This window comes from Borostomias antarcticus (assembly GCF_949987555.1).
Source record: "Borostomias antarcticus genome assembly, chromosome: 23".
Taxonomy (NCBI): Eukaryota; Metazoa; Chordata; class Actinopteri; order Stomiiformes; family Stomiidae; genus Borostomias; species Borostomias antarcticus.
Window position 1 is genome coordinate 2,338,285 of NC_140256.1, and position 20,496 is coordinate 2,358,780.

General features: G+C 44.1%; 2 protein-coding genes across 2 annotated transcripts in view; both read left to right on the forward strand.

Moving 5' to 3' along the window:
• Positions 1-930: 930 nt before the first annotated feature.
• adrb3a (adrenoceptor beta 3a) lies at positions 931-14,397 on the forward strand (the record flags this gene model as incomplete). Its single annotated transcript, XM_084457393.1, has 2 exons — positions 931-2,246; positions 14,370-14,397. The coding sequence occupies 2 exons, from the start codon at positions 931-933 to the stop codon at positions 14,395-14,397; spliced, it is 1,344 nt and encodes a 447-aa protein (XP_084313519.1).
• Positions 14,398-19,401: 5,004 nt separating this feature from the next.
• got1l1 (glutamic-oxaloacetic transaminase 1 like 1) overlaps positions 19,402-20,496 on the forward strand; it is a gene marked incomplete at both ends in the record, with an annotated part of 4,651 nt that continues 3,556 nt past the window's right edge. The window contains 3 exons of the mRNA XM_084457394.1: positions 19,402-19,510; positions 19,847-20,028; positions 20,325-20,445. Coding sequence (XP_084313520.1) covers positions 19,402-19,510; positions 19,847-20,028; positions 20,325-20,445 — 412 coding nt within the window. The remainder of the gene's footprint in view (positions 19,511-19,846; positions 20,029-20,324; positions 20,446-20,496) is intronic.

Consider the following 20,496-nt stretch of genomic DNA (forward strand, 5'->3'; position numbering starts at 1 on the left):
GTAATCGGTCACTAACTACAACTGCAGGGTGACTCTTGTGTTGGTGTGGAGAGTCTTGGCTGTTCTTGACAGAGAGCAGCGAGTGGGCGGTACTTCCTGTGTCTTTAATGCAGGGTCTAAACATTCAGGCACACTTCTCAGCTCCTCCCCTCTGCCTGGGTGTGATCATAGCCAATGAGCACTGAGGTCGACCTGCACTCTGGCTACAGCCCAGAGAGAGTGAAAGGGGAGGAGAGAGAGAGAGAGAGAGAGAGAGGGAGTGGGGGGGGGAGAGGAGGAGAGATAGGGAGGGAGATATTGCAAAAGAGGGAGGGAGAAACCACTTGGTGCACTCTTGTGGTTCTTACAACCCCGTCACAGCTGCTGGCTCTTATACAGTGGCATCGCTATCATACAACACACTGCGAAAAGCTCTCACGCTATTATGTTCAATTGGACTATTCCACTGGACAAGAGTTTGCCTGATTTTTTAAAACTCCTCAGCTTATAATATGGTGATTTTCATGGATTTATAAAAGCAGTATTTTTTTTGCTAACGATTTGGATCTTGGATTTATTGCTTTTGACAAGACAGCATGCTGCTGTTGCTCATTTCAAAGGAACTGCTCACCTGCCTTGTTTGGTCTTTGGAGACATAAAGGAGGACGAACATAAATCATTGATGGTAGTTCAATATTGTAAAACTGTCAAAAATGTCAGCCGGATTTCTACTATAGTTTTGCACCTCTTGATTTAATTTAGAGAATGAGACATGGAGACCAAATTCACAAACAAAATAATTCGGGCAAATCACTGGAAATGCTGTTAAGAAACTTCTTTTTATTCTGCTTTGGAGTTTGATAACTTCAGGATTTGAAGCTGATTTTGAAACTCAATATTCACTTGATGTAGTTTCGAGTCTAAACTAGCTGCCTCGCTCGCCTGGTGAAGATGGAACTTAACTTGAGCAGCACCCGGTTCTACCCGTTCAACAGCACGTTGGTGCCCACGACGGTGCCATACCACCACCCCGTCGGAGCCTGGAGTCTCATCGTGCTGGTCATCATCATCCTCACCATCGTGGTGGGTAACCTGCTGGTCATCATAGCTATAGCACGCACCTCCCAGCTCCAAACCATGACCAACATCTTCATCATGTCGCTGGCCTGCGCTGACCTCATCATGGGGGTGCTGGTGGTCCCTCTGGGTGGCACCATCCTGGTGACGGGGAACTGGCAGCTGAGTGGCACCTCCTGCGAGCTCTGGACTTCGCTGGACGTCCTGTGCGTGACGGCCAGCATCGAGACTCTCTGCGTGATTGCAGTGGACCGCTATATTGCCATAACTAGGCCCCTCAGACACAAGATTCTCCTCAACAAGCGACGAGCCCGGGTAATAGTATGCGTGGTGTGGGTGGTGTCGGCCCTCATCTCCTTCGTCCCGATCATGAACCAATACTGGCGTGCGGAGGACGAACCCAAGGCCATGGAGTGCTACAAGGACCCCGCCTGCTGTGACTTTGTGACCAACAGGACGTTTGCCATCATATCTTCAGTAGTGTCCTTCTACATCCCTTTGCTCATAATGATATTCGTCTACGCTCAAGTCTTCATCATAGCCACACGGCAGGTACAGCTCATAGACAAGAACCGGCTCCGTTTCCAGAACGATTGTGCTGGAGGGACGGTCCAGTCGGGCCCCAGCAGAACCATCCTGGCCGCGGGCTGTGGCGGATCCTCCGGCAACAGCCCCAGCAGGAAGAACTCCAAGAGACGATCTTCTCGCCTAACGGTTGTCAAAGAGCACAAGGCCCTTAAGACCCTTGGGATCATCATGGGCACGTTCACCCTGTGCTGGCTGCCCTTCTTCGTGGCGAACATCATCAATGTGTTTGACAGGAACGTGCCCCCAGGGGTGGTGTTCCGCCTGCTCAACTGGCTGGGCTATATTAACTCAGGCCTCAACCCCATCATCTACTGCAGGAGCCCTGAGTTCCGCACCGCGTTTAAGAATCTGCTGGGCTGCCCCTGGCTCTCCACACCGCGCTTCAACACGTTCTGCAAGGAGCTCAGGACTCGATGCCCCTGCTTCCTGGGAGCGGCGGAGGCCGGGGCGGCCGGATCTTTCCAGAAGCCCCCTGCGGCCGGCGCCGAGGGGGACGAGAGCCCGGTCAGTAGTCAGGGCAGCTACAAGAGCGAGGAGCCTTTCCCTGGACCCCCCCACACCAACGGCAGCACACAGTTCAATGACTTCTCAGAGACAGAATTGTAAGTTTGCTTTTTATTACCAAAAACACATCCTCCATCACACATATTAGTTTAACATGACATCAACATTCCCGATTCTATTTGGATGTATTGGGTGTACGGTAAATGTCATATTTCGGGATGAAAGTCCATTTCTATGATCTATGATATTGACATGTATATATAGTACATGTGCAGTACTTCAGTCATATCAAACTATTTTCTTGGTGCGGATGAAGTGAAATCAGAGCACGTCTTCGCTGTTATGATCGTTGAACCCCTTCTGGCCCGAGGGCAACTCACAACAGCGCAGTTGAACCCTGGGAAGGACAGCCTGGGAGGCAAGCCTGAGAGGCTGTTTACCCTTCTCTCATTTCTACTTTTCTCTTATCTGAGTTTATGGAATAAAATATTTAATCAGCGCTCTGACATTATGCAACTCCTTACTTTAAATTCGGGCTACGCTCGTGAGTGCTTTGAGATTAATTATTCAAAAATGGTGAGACCAAAGTTTAGCATGAAATTGAAATATGTTAAGTGCAGAAAACTGCTGGTAATATAACTCAATTGAAATGCGTTTGGTAAAGTGTGAGAAATGCTAAATGTCGAGCCATCGGTAGTTACACAATAAGGATAGCAGGCGCACGTGTGTGGTCACAATATGGCCGTGAATAAAGGAGAGCGTTATAAGACTTGAAGAGGCAGACATATTGATGCAGCCGCAGGGAAACAGGAGACCAAGTCATGGTCTCACTGGTGTCTCTCTGGAAGAGGTTGACGGTTTGATCATAAAACCTCTTTGGATGTCTTTACTTAAAGCCAACGTGAATAGATTTTCTCAGAGCTGAATGCACATGTAAATTGGATAACAGCAATTTAATATTTGCATATGGTCTGATTAGATCAACGTGCTAATATGTCTGATTTAAATTAATTTAATTAATTAAATCTTCATGTGAACACTAATCTGCATTTCCATTCAGTAAATCAATAAACATCAAGGTCATTCATTTGAAGATATATAGATTAACTGCTTCTGCCATATATTATGTTAACTGCAATACCTGATGTCAACATTATATAAATTATCAACAGATGTGCAAAGTTTTGTTATGGCAACCAATAACCTGAAACCAATTACTTTATTGGTTTGTACACACTTTACAAACTGCAGTCTTTAGTTTAAAAATCGATTATTCTTGTTTGGTAATATCTTAGACAATCATAAACTGGAACTTCTCACAGTTTACAATGAGGAGCTCCCCACGCATTACCCCTTGGGTAATATTGTGATGTAGATAATGTTGCCATTACATCATAGTTATAAAACAATATTTCCAACAATGTGAAATTGTATGGACGTTGAGTGAGTGTTTGTGCCTCCCCCAGGGCCTCATGGAGCCTGCTCCCCTCCCATGAACCAGATAAACCTTTATCACACCCCCACAACACTTCCACTCACCGCTGTGTGCTGTTTGCTAGACAAACAGCCAATCAGAGCACACGTATACCAACATGCTGGAGCTACAGTACAGTATGGTCGGACGGCTAATGTGACAGATAAACATCCGACTTGCTTAATCAATCCAGTAATGTAGACGAGGAACTATTTGCAGAGGGTCCCGATATTCTATAAACGCTCGAACCCGACAGTTTGACTCTGCGTGACAACGTGCCCCACTTAAAGGCTGCTTCATGAGTTTCTTAGCTGATGACTGCTTCGCCATAGGAATTAGTCTGACTCAGAGCAGCTTGATGTAAACATGCAGTCTGCGTTCTCACGTTTATGCCTTCACATCCTGCTATCTCCCTTATAGAGGCGATCAGCTGGGCTGTGATGTGGGAGAGCTTTCTAAAAGTGTTCCGTAAAACAGAGAGATCTATAGAGCAAGAATTGTCTCAGACAGGGATGTTGGCTTTGGTGATCCAACCATACACACTCTAACAAGTGTGTATGGGCCTGAGGCGGACTGGGCTACGCATGAATCAGGTATCTGTTCCTCTGCCAAGAAGCTTGAGAGTGTATTATTCAAGATCAGAGCATTGGGCCTGTTCTGTTCTTACATTTCTAAGAAGAACATTTCTAAAGAAAGCTCCCGTCTGATTCATAACGTGTTCATAAACCGCTGGGTGAGCTCGCACCGTACTTCTCATAATGATGAATCATATAGTTTTGCAAATTGAATGCGCGTGGCCGTACCCCCGAATTAGCATAGGTCAACTCCCCGCTTTCCCCATATAAGGACTTGCAACCACAGGGTCGTGCGCATATGTCACTTCTCAGAATGAGTATTGATCATCCACGCCCTCGACTCGCCAACTTTTCGATAGCATAATGGTTCAGGTGGGGTTGCGTCAGGTGCGTTAGCAAGTCAGGGGATTGCAGGTCGAATCCAGCGTGGGCAATCAGAATCAGATTTTAATTCAGCCAAGTAGGCTTCCTACTACGAGGAATAAACAAAGCGAGACAGAACAGTGCAAGATGTCAAAGTGATGAGACTTCAGAATACAATATACAATAGCCTACAGTCTACAGAAATGTAGGTTATCTAATACACAGCTGTCAATGCGGCAGCCCAAACCAAAATCTATGGGATGATATTAGTCTCGTAGTTCTATAACGAGCACATCCGGAGAAGGGCACACAGTTGGACCCGGCACATCGGGGATATTATTGGACGGACAGCACTCTCACTTTGTAAAATGATGAAAACCATTATTATAAGATATTATAAATGATACAAATATTATAGTATTGCAATCCTATAATGTTATACAACTGTAGATTTGAAGTAAACATGTCTGTTGCATGAAAGGTGTGTCGCCTACTTACAGTAACCCTGCTCTTCCGTGTTTGTTGATGCTGGTCTGAGTTCCCACATGTGAGAACAATGGCGAATGCCAGAATCTTCTTGGAAACAGTGTAAGTGGAGTTTAAGAAGAAATGCTTCCTAAGAAATTCTTCTCTTCATTCATGAATGAGGCCCACGGATTCCCGTCAGTGTCATGGTCTGTGTGAGGGTTAGTGAGGTGGGGTGTGTGTGTGTGTGTGTGTGTGTGTGTGTGTGTGTGTGTGAGATGGAGGCCATGAGCAGGATCAGTCAGACATCATTATCCCAGACGCACAAGCTACAGGAAAAGCAACGATTCAATCAACGCACTTAACCCCTAAGGTTAATTATCTAACCCCTTGGTGTCAGAGCCGAGTGCCAGGACCTACAGTAGGTCTATGAGGGAATACACTAACACTACATCATTATTATTTACAAGGTGACAGTGGGGTAATACTGAATGCTGAGGGAGCGCAGGGCTATGCTCTCATGAGAATATGGTTTGTTTTCTTAGAAAGATATCAAGGCATATAATGTGCACAGTGGTCCCATAGCAACACGCACAGTGGGCTAAGTGTTTCTGTCACAAAGACACCCTGTCATCTTCTGGAATGCTCTCCCGCCCTTTTAACATACATTTTGTGTATGGCGTATTTACCATGTAGTAACAGATGTTAGGTGATAAGCCTACAGTGGAGAATACACCCTCTGTAGTGTATGAGCCTTATGTCACTAAACTGTATTTAAGTCAACGTCTTGTTTATTGCCTGTGATCACTTGTTCAGTCGGTGAAGAAGCCCCCCCAGAAAACACCCCCCAGAAAACTTGCATTACTGTAGTTGCGGTAATACGTACAGGACATGATGTTGTTTCCAGATCTTAGACAGCTGATTCTGCATTAGTGTAATACTATGGAATATCAAATGTGACAAAATTAAATAAATACATAAATATGTCTATGAAATAAATCCTGAAAAAAAATTATGAGGTAATAAATACATATATAAATAATTGTAAATATAAATAAATAGGTTTTTATTTCACAATGATGTTTTTCATAATGCCACATTTATTTATTTCAGGGCACTTTTATTTTATAATGCCACATTTCATAATGCGGCACTTCATTTTGCCACCATTTGTCATTTGGTATTCTACAGTTGACAGGGTCCCAATAGCATCGTGTCGTTCTTCACTCACATGCTGCTTTCTGTAGGCCAAGGCGGGGACACATTCTGCCCAATATTGGGGCTGGGGACGGGTGATACGACACTCTGCATAATGTGAGTGAAACACTCTGGCTTAATCTTATCTGAACAATGATGTGGTGTGTTTATATCCAAAGAGGAGTTGTCTGTTCTAAGAAACCTGAATTTCACAAGCTCTATATTCATGTGAAATTCAAGAAAATGGACACACTGTTTTGGATTTAAATTGGAATTGAATGACTATGACAGTCTGTCTATTCAAAGTCTATAAACAGAGCTTTGAAATCGAAAGAACTCAAGCTCATAATGGAGTTATTATTATGGCAGGTACAGTAAGGTGAAGTTAGTGTAGTCATTGGCTCAGTGCATTGACAGTTTCTCTGAAAGGTTGTGGCCTAGGTGAGTCATACCGGAGTTGGGAACCTATTGTGGCTATTCGCGGAAGTTGGCACCGAGAGCTGTGCTGGGAAAAATCAATGAATTTCCACTTATGGGACTAATAAAGGAGTATCTTATCTTACTTAACTGGTCTAGTGGGTTGGGCTACTGCACAATGCAACAAGACTGAGACAAGCTGCTCTCAACCCTTTTGGTTTTCAGGGCACAATGGGCACATGCCTCATGTTTATGTAAACGTCAGGTCCCTCGGTGAAAACCTTCCTTATAAAGCATGATGTCTTCTAAGCCCCACGTAGTCAGATAAACGATTGGCTAGATTTGCCGTAGAATATACAGGATGTGTGTTATTTAATTGTTGTATCAACACCACCACACTGTAGCCTGGAAAACATCACTTTTTGTTTTTATCCAAAACACCAAATAAACATAAATAGAAATCACTGTGCCTTTACAGTTCACTTTACAGTTCACTTTACACTTCACTTTACACTTCACTTTACACTTCACTTTACACTTCACTTGGCTTTCAAACAACAACAAGAGTCATTGGAGCACACGGGGCAATTCAAGACGTTTTATTATTAGGTGTGGGCAAAAGACTGTATCCAACGGCTTGAATTATCCGTGAGCTCCACTGGCTCCTCCTCTACACTGCCACAGTCCGTCTCCCAAAAAGCACCGGTTTGCCCTCCAAAGCCAACGTTCAACGAGGACAAACAACAAAAGGTGCTTGTAATAGTAGCTGGAAGAGAGTAAAATAGTTTTGCAGGCTGAACTCAACACTGATAGTTTTTTTTGTGTGCGAGAATTAGCTTGCCCGAAGTAAATAAACACATTATGCTACTATCTCTGTACCTCAGAAACAGATGGTGTTGATTCAACTCCCACTTGTTTGGCATGGAAAGGATATATCCAGGAAGAAATAGATTTTGAGAGTATTCACTGAGGAGAAAGAAGCAGTGAAAACATGCCCATCCTACCCTAATATACCGTGGGACTCAGTAGACTAAACTCTACAGGCCTCAAAAGACAAGACACACATTAGGTGATTCTGGAACTCCATGATTGATTTGATCTACCTTCCCCTCAACCAGCCTCTATATATGATTCTGTGTACAATGTTTGACATTCTCATGTCCATAAGGGGAAGTTTTATAAGCAGTGGCAATTAATTAAATGACAATATCAATGGTGCATACACTTGCAGATGCATACAAATAAGTTGATATATAATTTTCTATCTATCTATCTATCTATCTATCTATCTATCTATCTATCTATCTATCTATCTATCTATCTATCTATCTATCTATCTATCTATCTATCTATCTATCTATCTATCTATCTTTCTATCTATCTATCTTTCTATTTATCTATCTATCTATCTATCTATCTATCTATCTATCTATCTATCTATCTATCTATCTATCTATCTAATTCTATCTAATTTATATTTGCCTCTAGTACGATCTGAGTTTGTTATTTTGTGAAACCTGAAACAGGAAATGTATCTGATATGGTGACAGGTGAATACACTAAGCTTTTTTTTCTGGTCTGACTCAAATAAATCACAGTCTACAGTTGTTGGAAGACTGGAGAACTGGGTCGGCCTCTGCAGTCCAGCCCTTGACTGGTTCAGGACGTATTCAACTGGCTGAGAGTTTTTCGTCAACCTTGGTGCTTCAAGAAGTCCTCCATCACCCCCGTACCAAAGAAGCCGAGACCAGCCTGCCTCAATGACCACGCCCCGGTAGCTCTCACCTCCGTGGGGATGAAGTGCTTTGAGAAGCTGGTCAAGGAACACGTCTGCTCCTCACTGCCCAGCACACCAGACCCTCGAAGTTTGCATACAAACCCAACAGATCCACAGAAGATGCAATAGCTCACATCCTCCAACAAGCTCAGGGTCCTGGGGCAAAATGACGCCCTCTGCAAGTGGAAGGTATATGAAACCCCACCTCAACCCCCGCTCACACTCAACACGGGAGCCCCCCAGGGCTGTGTTCAACCCCGCTCACACTCAACACGGGAGCCCCCCAGGGCTGTGTTCAACCCTGCTCACGCTCAACACGGGAGCCCCCCAGGGCTGTGTTCAACCCCGCTCACACTCAACACGGGAGCCCCCCAGGGCTGTGTTCAACCCTGCTCATGCTTAACACGGGGCCCCCCAGGGCTGTGTGCTGTCCCCACTACTGTACTCCCTGAACACGCACGACTGTACAGCCACCTTCGACTCCAACACCATCGTCAAGTTTGCCGACGACACAGCAGTGATAGGCCTGATCACCAACAATGATGAGAGGGCCTACCTGGAGGAGGTGAGGCTCCTGACCCAGTGGTGTCAGGAAAACAACCTCCATCTGAACGTCAGTAAGACAAAGGAGATGTTGGTGGACCTTGGGAGGAAGCTGGAGAGGAACTACACCGCTCTAATCATCAATGGGACCCCTGTAGAGAGAGTGGACAGCTTCAAGTACCTTGGCGTCCAGATCACCAAGGACCTGACGTCAACACACATAGACACAGTGAGGAAAGTACGTCAGAGACTGAACCACCTCAGACAACTGAGGACATTCAGAGCGTCCCACCAGATCTGATGGAGCTTCTATGGACAATGGACTGTTCTCTCCTCTACCGTCAGGGAAGAGATACCACACACACAGGGTGAGCAAAGAGAGACTCAGGAAGAGCTTCTTTCCGCAAGCCATCCGGCTCCTGAATGATTCTATCTAACGTTCCAGATAGCAAGCGGATGTGTAATGATTCTGGGCCATATATGGGCCGGAACTAAGCCACAAGGGCCAGATCTGGCCTGTATATGGCCCAGATCCGCTTGCTATCTGGGGTATAGTAACACTATACCCAGGGGAGCAGGATACCTAGTGTACATAACACAACCACAAACAGCGCAATATCATACCCCCCTCCCCCCCGCCTATTTATTATAGCCATAGCATGTACATACTGTAACTCACCCATGCCCACAACCCCCCTCCCCCCTCCCCCCTTTGGGTTATTTATTAATGATTCATTCATATCCATATAGCACGTACATAATCCATTTTATACTGTATAGAAAGGGTACTTATTGTGTAATTACTGTTTGTCTTTTTTTACTTTGTAATTTTTATAATTTGTTAATTTTTTACTTGTACATTTGGAATTTGGAATTGAATATTAAAGGGTATCAATGACATGTGGGGTCAGACATGTTTCCTTCATGTTACCCCTACGCGAGGTCATGAGAAGGAACATTAGTGACCATAGCTATACTGATGACACCCAGCTCTAAGTTTCTGTGACACCTCCTGACTACAGCTCAATTGACCGTTTGATAAATGTATTTCTAACATAAATGTGTGGATGTCACAGAACGTCCTCCAGTTAAACCAGGACAAACTGAAGTATTGATCATTGGTGGAAAAAGGTGAAAGAGAGAGACTGTTGGTGCACCTAAAAACACTGTCACTGAACATGAAATGTCGTGCTAGACTCTGATCTTAGCGTTCAGGCCCATATAAAGAATGTGACAAGGACTTCATTTTTATCACCTAAGAAACATTGCCAAGGTGAAACCTTTCCTCTCCCAGACTGATACTGAAAGAGTAATACATGTTTTTATTACTAGGTTGGACTATTGTAATGCTCTCCTGTCTGGCCTACCAAAAAAAGCGATTAGTCAACTCGTACTGATTCAAAATGCTGCAACACGTGTTCTTAAGACAGGAGGGTTCACATCACACCAGTTTTAAAATCATTACCCTGGTTACCTGTTAGTTTTGGAATATATTTTAAGATTATTTTATTAGTCTATAAATCCATACATATTCATGCACCTAAATACATATCAGACTTGCTTTTAAAATATACACCTAGTAGGTCCCTCAGATCCTCTGGCACTGAGATTTGAATGGTCCCTAGAGCCAGGACTAAGAGCCCTGGGGAGGTCCTAGAGCCAGGACTAAGAGCCCTGGGGAGGTTCTAGAGTCAGGACTAAGAGGCATGGGGAGGTCCTAGAGCCAGGACTAAGAGGCCTGGGGAGGTCCTAGAGCCAGGACTAAGAGCCCTGGGGAGGTCCTAGAGCCAGGACTAAGAGCCCTGGGGAGGTTCTAGAGTCAGGACTAAGAGGCATGGGGAGGTCCTAGAGCCAGGACTAAGAGGCCTGGGGAGGTCCTAGAGCCAGGACTAAGAGGCATGGGGAGGTCCTAGAGCCAGGACTAAGAGGCATGGGGAGGTCCTAGAGCCAGGACTAAGAGGAATGGGGAGGTCCTAGAGCCAGGACTAAGAGGAATGGGGAGGTCCTAGAGTCAGGACTAAGAGGCATGGGGAGGTCCTAGAGTCAGGACTAAGAGGCCTGGGGAGGTCCTAGAGCCAGGACTAAGAGGCATGGGGAGGTCCTAGAGCCAGGACTAAGAGGCGTGGGGAGGTCCTAGAGCCAGGACTAAGAGGCAGGGGGAGGTCCTAGAGTCAGGACTAAGAGGCATGGGGAGGTCCTAGAGCCAGGACTAAGAGGCAAGGGGAGGTCCTAGAGCCAGGACTAAGAGGCATGGAGAGGTCCTAGAGCCAGGACTAAGAGGCATGGGGAGGTCCTAGAGCCAGGACTAAGAGGCATGGAGAGGCAGCTTTTAGTTCTTATTCCCCCTGTCTCTGGAACACCCTGCCAGAGGACCTGAGAATGTCTGAGACCGGGGTAACTTTTAAGCGAGATCTTAAAACTAGGCCTTTTTGACATTGCTTTTACCAGGTAGCTTTACTTGTGTTCATATCTTAGAGTCTTCTTAATTTGTATTCTGTTTTTATATATTTTTTATTCTACTTTATATTATCTTTTAATGTTTAGTTATTGTACTTTTATTGTTTCTTTTAAATCTGTTCTCACTGTTTACATGATTTATGTTTTAATCCATCTCTTTTTATGTAAACATTGATTTGTATGAATGGTGCTATAAAAAATCTAATGATATTGACATTGACACAGAGAAATTATTCAACACAATCTAACTCTTCCATCTAACAGTGGTGACAAGCGTAAGTTACCATATATGGCCACAACACCCTGGAAAAGTAGCAGAATGATCGAAAGCGATGACTTTGTCTGAATTATGTGCCGGCTACACCGCTATATTATTCCAAACCAGTCTTCTCTGTTGAGGAGTGCTATTGTGCATATTATTAGGCATGCATTACAGGGCCACATGAGAAGCTGGTGTGGTAGCATTCTTTTCATGTGGCGTCAACCAAGTCAGACTAAGCATTTCTTTTCAATATAATAATACTAACGCTATCCCTGACTGAGCTCCACACACTGGCTTCCATAGTAGTCATTAAATTAGGAGATCAAGCCTGGGAGAGCATGACATGATGACCAGGGTCAGAGATGAACGGTGATGCACTGAGAAATCTGCAACAGTAGTTTTCAAAGGAGACCTGGAAATCTGATTCAATCTCATACCATCGGTCTAAATAGAGGGCTTTGGGGGTTGAGCAAACTAATCCACATGGATTAGATATCCAAAGACAAAAAGGCACTAACCCATAATTTCACTCTTTTTTCCACTTCATAAAAACAGCAAACAAAAAAAACGCAATACGCAAAAATCTTTTTTTGTTGACTTTTGAAACTGGCATCAACCTGAGGTATAGCCTACCTTACACTGATCATGGACCTGAGGTATAGCCTACCTTACACTGATCATGGACCTGAGGTATAGCCTACCTTACACTGGTCATGTACCTGAGGTATAGCCTACCTTACACTGATCATGGACCTGAGGTACAGCCTACCTTACACTGACCATGGACCTGAGGTATAGCCTACCTTACACTGATCATGAACCGGAGGTATAGCCTACCTTACACTGGTCATGGACCTGAGGTATAGCCTACCTTCCACTGATCATGAACCTGAGGTATAGCCTACCTTCCGCTGATCATGGAAAACTCAAAATGAAGTCCTCATGCTCAAATGAACATATGGCGATCACAAAATCAAGGGGAGGTTAGACAGAACTCGGAGAATGAGCATTTTGTTTCACTAGGTGAAATTTACCGATGTCAAAGCGAACAAATGTCCAGAGATACACGAAAAAGTTTTATCTCAATGCAGTTCATTCTACCAGCTTAATCAACAACAAAATCACATATGGAGACTTATTGTTTTAGACGTGGGTAAACAAAAAGGGCCTTCACTGAAATAGTTAAGTGCCATGAATCATGGAAATGAACATAGTGTATGAGGTACTTGAAATTCTATGCAAGACAAAAACAAACGAAATATGTTGGCCCAAAATGTGGGTTTTGAGTAATATGATGAGCTAAAATACCCACGCAGATGGAATCTAGGAGAGGATTCAGAGAGAGAGAGAGAGAGAAAGAGAGAGAACGTGTGTGTGTGTGTGTGTGTGTGTGTGACAGAGACAGCCTCTTCTTCATATCTGAGGTATATTTGCTGCATCCTCTTATTCAATATGTTGTGTGTTTGACCAAGTTCATATTATGAAAGTAAAGGATCTAACGACGCGCTCATCAACCTGCTATCACTGCCGTTAGGAGCTGGTTCTGCTGCTTAGTGAGGTCTGCAAATAGGCTGCAGGTATAGACTGGGAATGGTCATATTATACATCGTTTCAGTAACAGCAAGTGGGTACAAGGCTGTGGTTTGATTTCCAAAGTGGTCTTATCTACTGATTCTTGCAGCCTAGCAATTGTGAATTGTTTACCCCCTCCTGTAGAGACATGTAGAGTTCAGTTGATATGGATCAGAATCTCCGGCATTTACAGGTAGATATAGGTACAGTAGGGCTATAGAGGGGGTGAGGGGGGAGGAGGATGCTCAGATAAAACGATGATGGGGAAGAAATGACCACTACTGCTCAGATGACACAGCAAAGATGAACACTAAACAATCAGGATGGAAATATTAAACAAAACAAAAGAATTGTAGCTTAGAGCATGAGGCCATATGTTGATGCAGAAGGCTGTGTTCCAGGCTGTGTCCTGGTCCAGTAGACTGTGTCCTGGTCCAGCAGGCTGTGTCCCAGGATGTGTCCTGGTCCAATAGGCTGTGTCCTGGTCCAGTAGGCTGTGTCCTGGTCCAATAGGCTGTGTCCCAGTCCAGTAGACTGTGTCCCAGGCTGTGTCCTGGTCCAGTAGACTGTGTCCTGGTCCAGTAGACTGTGTCCTGGTCCAGCAGTGTCTGGGTCCCCTCTCACGGAGGAACACAGTATAAACAGTCAGGCTCTTGATGAGACGGCTCAGAGAAGGGATGCTTCAACGGTAATGGTTGAAAATGGACCATGTGTTTGGGATTTAATGGGGGAACAGAATGGATAAAAAAAAAAGTCTGAGCTTCTAAAATAAAAACATGACAAGTTCATATGATGAATGCTGTGACTGCTGGATCCTTATCAGGGGTGGATTGCAATGCTGTGGATTCCTTTTCATTATTTTACAAAAAATGAAAATCATCTGCAAAAATTAAGTTTTTCTTTGTGATTCTGATGCCCTCGGCTTCGTTGCAAAAATCCCCTTCCTGGAGCTGACTAGTCTCCTCCAAAAACAGAACGAGATATATTACCAGAGTGTATGAGCTGCTTAGTCCCTTTCCTGAGCTTTTAAAAGGAATCTCATATCGAAATGTTATTTGTATTTATTATGTGTTTTCTCCTCTAGTACCCCAACATGCTGATTTGTTTTTATTCACTCAGTTTCACATTACAGGAAAAGGATGGATGAGAGATAAGAGATACCAAGGCACTGAAAACAAGGAGAGAGAGAGACTATCCTTCCTAGACCGGCCAAGACGAGACGACGCGGAGGGCGGGCGGGAGGAACGGAGGATCGCGCCCTGGCCCTGGTGAAGAGTATGGCTGGCAGAAGAAGCCCTAGTCCTGGCTGGACAGGACAACTGACCGTGTCAACACCCTACTGCCACGCAGAGGAATCCACAGAGAGGAGAGAGAGCTGCGGCGACGCTCTAGACTGGGTCACCAGAAACTGACAGTCCTACATTCACAGCATACTGTGTGCAGGAACAAACTTTATGCACAACCAGAGAGGATTACGGTAGCTCTTATGATATGGAACAGCGATACACCGAGAGACTTTGAAGAAGCACAATGTGTCTTACCTCTGGAATAAAGTGTGGGTTCAATCGAATTTTGAACAACAACTATTGCTAAATTATTTATTTATTGTATATCCACTTCATCTGTAAATGCAAGATATATTAACTTAATGATACCAGAATGTCATGTTGTATGTCTTCACTGTCCACCAGTAATGTCAATAGAAGCTTCTTGTCCAGTTTCATTTTCTACACCATCAACCCTTCTATACCAACCTAATCAAAGGGCTCTGTCCAGAATATCCAGTGTGTTGTGGTCTGCAGACGCCTAGTTCTAGTCCTAGTCCTAGTCCTAGTTCTAGTCCTAGTTCTAGCCCTAGTTCTAGTCCTAGTTCTAGTCCTAGTTCTAGCCCTAGTTCTAGTCCTAGTTCTAGTCCTATCTACCTTGTTCTTCCCAGGGAGTCTGCACTCTGTACATTTGCTATTATGATTCTGGTCAGACAACCACATTACCTTGCACTGAGATACAATATAAATTGTAAGAGTCCCTCAAGTTAATAAACTTTAATTTTGCAGCTACATTTTTTTTTTTCTGTGCGTGTGTGTATGTGTACTGTATGTGTGTGTGTGTGTGTGTGTGTGTGTGCTTGTGTGTGTGTGAGAGAAAGAGAGAGAGTGAAGGAGGGAGGGAGGGGGGTTGTCTGTTCACTCACCAGAGCATATGCCAGGGACAACATAATGCTCACGTTGTTGTTGGAATGGCTGTGTGAGACAAAATCATCCTTATCTTAAACTGTTTGGGATGGAAACAATTATTCTGATTGGGGTCCAGCTTGATTACTATCAGGTCATTTGTGTCACAGTTGGGGGTTTCTTAAAGTGGGGGGGAATTGGCCAGTAGAGCCCCATCAGTCTCTCACAACCTACTACATTATAAGGAGAAACAATCTCTGCAAAAGCTTTGATAACAAAACAACATGTTAAGTGGCCAAAGTTCCCAAGGATCAGCTGAACAGCAGAACTGAACTTTGCAACATCAATGACCAAGTAAGTCACTTTCGGTGTGCCTACTGCAGGGAAACTTTAGTCAGAACATAACTTTAGTCCTTTGGTCTCATTTCTTTCTCATTATACTGTACTGTAGCGGAGCCAGCACAATATATATATATATATATATATATATATATATATATATATATATATATATGACAGAATTTGATTCAGTTCAGTTGGCACAAAATTAGACTGAATCTAATGGAAAAACAGATCAAATGAGATCTGGTGTGAAGAGAAACATGGCCTTCTCATTAACACCGCCCACACAATTTCAAATGTATACTGTGAAGAAAGGCCTTTGAATAGACTTTGTAAAAGCTCCTGATAGAGTGAACTAGTGAGTAACTCAACCATCTAGCGCCATCTAGTGTTCAGTCCAGTTTTCAGGACAAACTAGTTAAATCAAGCCAGCACCTCAAATTGTATAATGACTTGGTAAGTGGGATATTTCTATATTGTATTACTTCCATCGTCAAGTTTGCGGACGACGCGGTGGTGGTTGGGCTGATTACAAACGACGACGAGCAGCCCTACCTAAACCAGGTAGAAGTCCTATCCCAGCGGTGCAAGTCCCTCGACTTGACCCTGAACATCAGCAAGACGAAGGAGATGGCGGTGGACTTCGGGAGGCAACGGGACGGCGGACACACCCCACTGTACCTCAGCGAGAGGGTTCCCAGCTCCAAATACCTCGGCATCCACATCACCGAGGACCTCACCTGGACTGTTCACACACAACATAAACTCAAGAAGGCCCGACAGAGACGTTACTTCCTCCGACAGCCGAGGAGGTTCAAGGTCTCCCCCTCCATCCTGAAGACCGCCTCAGCTGTCGAGAGCATCCTGACAGGCTGTCACCGCCTGGTATGGGAACTGCCCCGCCCGTGACCGAGCTGCGCCTCCGCTGAGCGCACCGCCAGAACATCTCTTCCCACCCTGCAGGACATCTACGACAGGAGGGTGAGGACGAGAGCCCAGGAAATGATGGAGGACATCTAATATATATAATATATAAGATATATATAATATATAAGATATATATAATATATCTCTCACCCGAATAATGGACTGTTCTCTCTGCTGAGGTCAGGGAGACGCCTCGGCAGCCTCAGGGCAAGAGCTGAGAGACTGAGGAGGACTTTCTTCCCTCAGGCCATCTGGACTCTTAACACACACCTCACATCCACACACCTTAACACACACCTCACATCCTCACACCTTAACACACAGCTCACGTCCTCACAGTCCCCACATACAGGAACTCCATCTCCCTTTGCACTACTCTTCTACATTGCACTACTCTATGTTTGTGATTATGGTTTTGCATCTATGTTGGTCTATTGCATGTCTACTGTATGTTACGTCCACTGTATTATGTACATTATGTCTATGCTACGCACAACTTGGAGATCCCTAAACATTATTTCACTGCATGTCATACCTTGTATCTCTGTGCATGTGACGAATAAACCTAACTTGAACTTGAACTATATTCTTCCTACCCTATTGGTTGAAGAGGGGCTACCCAATTAGCCCACGCATGCTACATACTGGTAGAAAGAAAGAAGCCCCACTGCATTTTCGATGGCCATGACTTTGACAGGAATTTGAATTATAGACTCACGATTTATCCACAATATCAGAACAGCTCAATGATTTATCCACAATTCATCACACATTTCAGACAGAGGCTGTGTGATTTGCGGTAAGGAATACTGGTGGAATTGTGTCATGGTCATGCAAAGTAGATATGATTTATTCAACAGTTCAAATGTATCTAGAATTTAGCCTGAGTTGTGTTCTGTGACTGAGGTGCCAACGCTGTTTGAGGTGGAGGATGATGGAGCATCAGTTCTTTATCACAACAGTCAGTCTTTTTTTTTAAACTTGTGACAATTATTGTGCTGTAAACCTCCTGATGAATGTAAATGTTATATTGACCCAGTTAGCGGCTGGATTTACAGCAGAGAGGCGGTGGTAAGGTGCAGCCAAACGTGTATTCACCCACACAAAGAACATGACAGGACAAAAGCCGAGTCGGATGAATACTGGCAGCCTAATACACCCTGACACAGGTAATTAACCTGGACCCTACCAACTGCGGGGGTGTACAGATAATATTCTACAACTCAATATACTGCCTCTTTAATACACATAATCCCAAATCTGTATCAAATGCATACAGTTACATAAATGTTGCTTTCCACCAATAAATAATGCAACATATAAATATACATATCATTTCAAGTCAAACACAACATCCCCTCTGCTATCCATTCACATGGTCACAATATTGCACTATGAAATGTTACTCCTGCTCATACCCAATCATGACATTTAGCCAAACAATAAAAACATATTTTCTGTCAGGTCATGTAGTGAGCATGTGTTTGCCTCCCAGGCAGAGCTTAGCATCGCCCATGCAGAGTAGCTGATCAAACAAAGACAAACAGACCATAAACAAACAAACCCCAACATGGGGCGCCAATTCATATTCAATAAAGCTTTAAACCATGACTCACTGTGCAGTTATTAATGCTGTGCAAACTATTCAATAAATCAATGTGTAGGCCGATACCACATACATGTGCAAATAGTGCAAAGGAACAAAGTGCATCTTTGTTCAGTAAAATGTTATAAAATTATTTTTTTTTTAAATCCCGGATAAGGAAACATTCAGATCCAATCTTTCATCTGACCTTGTGTTTGTTATGAGGTCCATTGGTGCGTTGACTATGCAGATCTGTCTTTATAGTAGAGGCCATTGATAAAACGGTAAAGGTGCTGGACAGGACAGGGCTGAGCCTAGCTCTACCCTTCATCCCTGCACCAGCCAATGGGGGATCATCTAGTGAGGCACCCCGTCAGACTGGACCACCACCTCAGACAACTGAGGAGATTCAGCGCGTCCCTCCAGATACGACGGAGCTCCTCCTCGTGCACCATCAAGAGCATCCTGGAGGGGTGTAGCATGGCCCAACTTACAACTTCTCCAATTTGAAAAAAAGAGTGGATTCGAATCACAGGTCGGTCCACAGGCCGCCCAAACACAGACTGACTGCCCATTCACTTCCATTCATTTTTTGGGACTATGATTAAGCAAATATGATGTGATTAATCATAGTCCCAAAAAATGAATGGAAGTGAATGGGCAGTCAGTCTGTGTTCTTAATCACATCATATTTGCTTAATCATAGTTTCTATTCTATAGCCTAATGGTAAATGGCAGAATAAAATATCCTTGAATCCATCATTCTTGCACAAAAAATCTGGACATCTACATCTTACATAGTACTATGCTAATATAGCCTACTGTCTTAAATAGCCTAATACAGTTACTGTACGGGATTTATTATTATTGTTGTTGTTGTTGTTGTTGTTGTTATTATTAATATTATGATGATGATTTATTACCCATCCACAATTCTGGTTAATCACACTACTCATCACAAGCGTTGCCATGACACAGCATCTATTTTTCCTGCTGTAGCTAAGCAACAAATCTAAACAGAAGCCTTGGAGCCACCTTGGATACCTCAGTTCAGTCCAATATGAGGCCAACGTGTGACGGAGCAGAAAATACCACTCAAAAAGTGCAAGAGCAGAAAAGATCTTTTATGTCGGTTTTCATCGATACTTTGACCGCAGCTCCAAATCCGGGAACCAAATTATTGGCTGATTTTAACAAAGACTCTCATGCCAGCAAGGTTTATCTGGCGGGAAGAGGTGAGTCCAGCCAGTCCAGTCACACTGTTGTTCAGATGACGTTCGTGTTTGGAACGTGCAGGTGGTCAAGGAAAGACTACCAAAGCAAAGGGTAGCCTACTATTTTAGCTTTTAGACATAATGATCGGCTTATATTCGCAATTAACATGATTGAAATGAATCTGGGACACTTTACTATAGGCTAAACATTAGTAAATGGTCTATGCAAAGTAGGTTATAACATCATTAATGTAATTAAGTTATTTTAGCATTTGTAATAGGCTATAAACCATGCATCAGCTATTATAATACATCGGTCAAATAAGTGCAAGCTGTTCCAATATGTTTTACTTGTAGAGTATCTCAACGAGGAAGCTCGGACCGCTACGCTCCCCCTCATTGGAAAAATAAAGCAGCAGATAAGCACAGACCCCACTCTGCATCCAGAATATCCACGGTCCTTAGGCCTGTCAGAATTCACCAGGAGAGCCACAGAGCTGGCCTTGGGCAAGGACTGCCCTGCCATCGTGGAGAACAGGGTAACCTCGATCACTGCATCACCTATCGATCAACAAGCTTTGTGTCCATCAAAGTTTATTTGGGTGGCTGGAGGGTAATCTATACCTCACATTTAAACAACCACTGCCATCAGTCAGTAGCAGACAGACACAATAGCTGTATACTATAACAATCCCAACAGTAGTCTACAGTGCATAGTCTACGGATGACTGTAATGCCTTTAGTTACGTCATGGAACAATCGTCTACCTCCATACGCGACAAGACGCTTGCATAACCAATCAGTGCTGCCGTGTGTGCTGCTCATTACCCTGTAGGTGCTGGGTGTCCAGACAGTCGGCTGTACCGGGGCCGTGCGCCTGGGGGCGGAGCTCCTCACGCGCTGGTATCTCAGCTCGGCGTGGCGCGGTCCTGTCTATCTCTCCTCTCCCTGTGATGGTAAGTGAGGAAGAGGCAGAGGAATGGACGCACATCAAACAAAGTGTGACA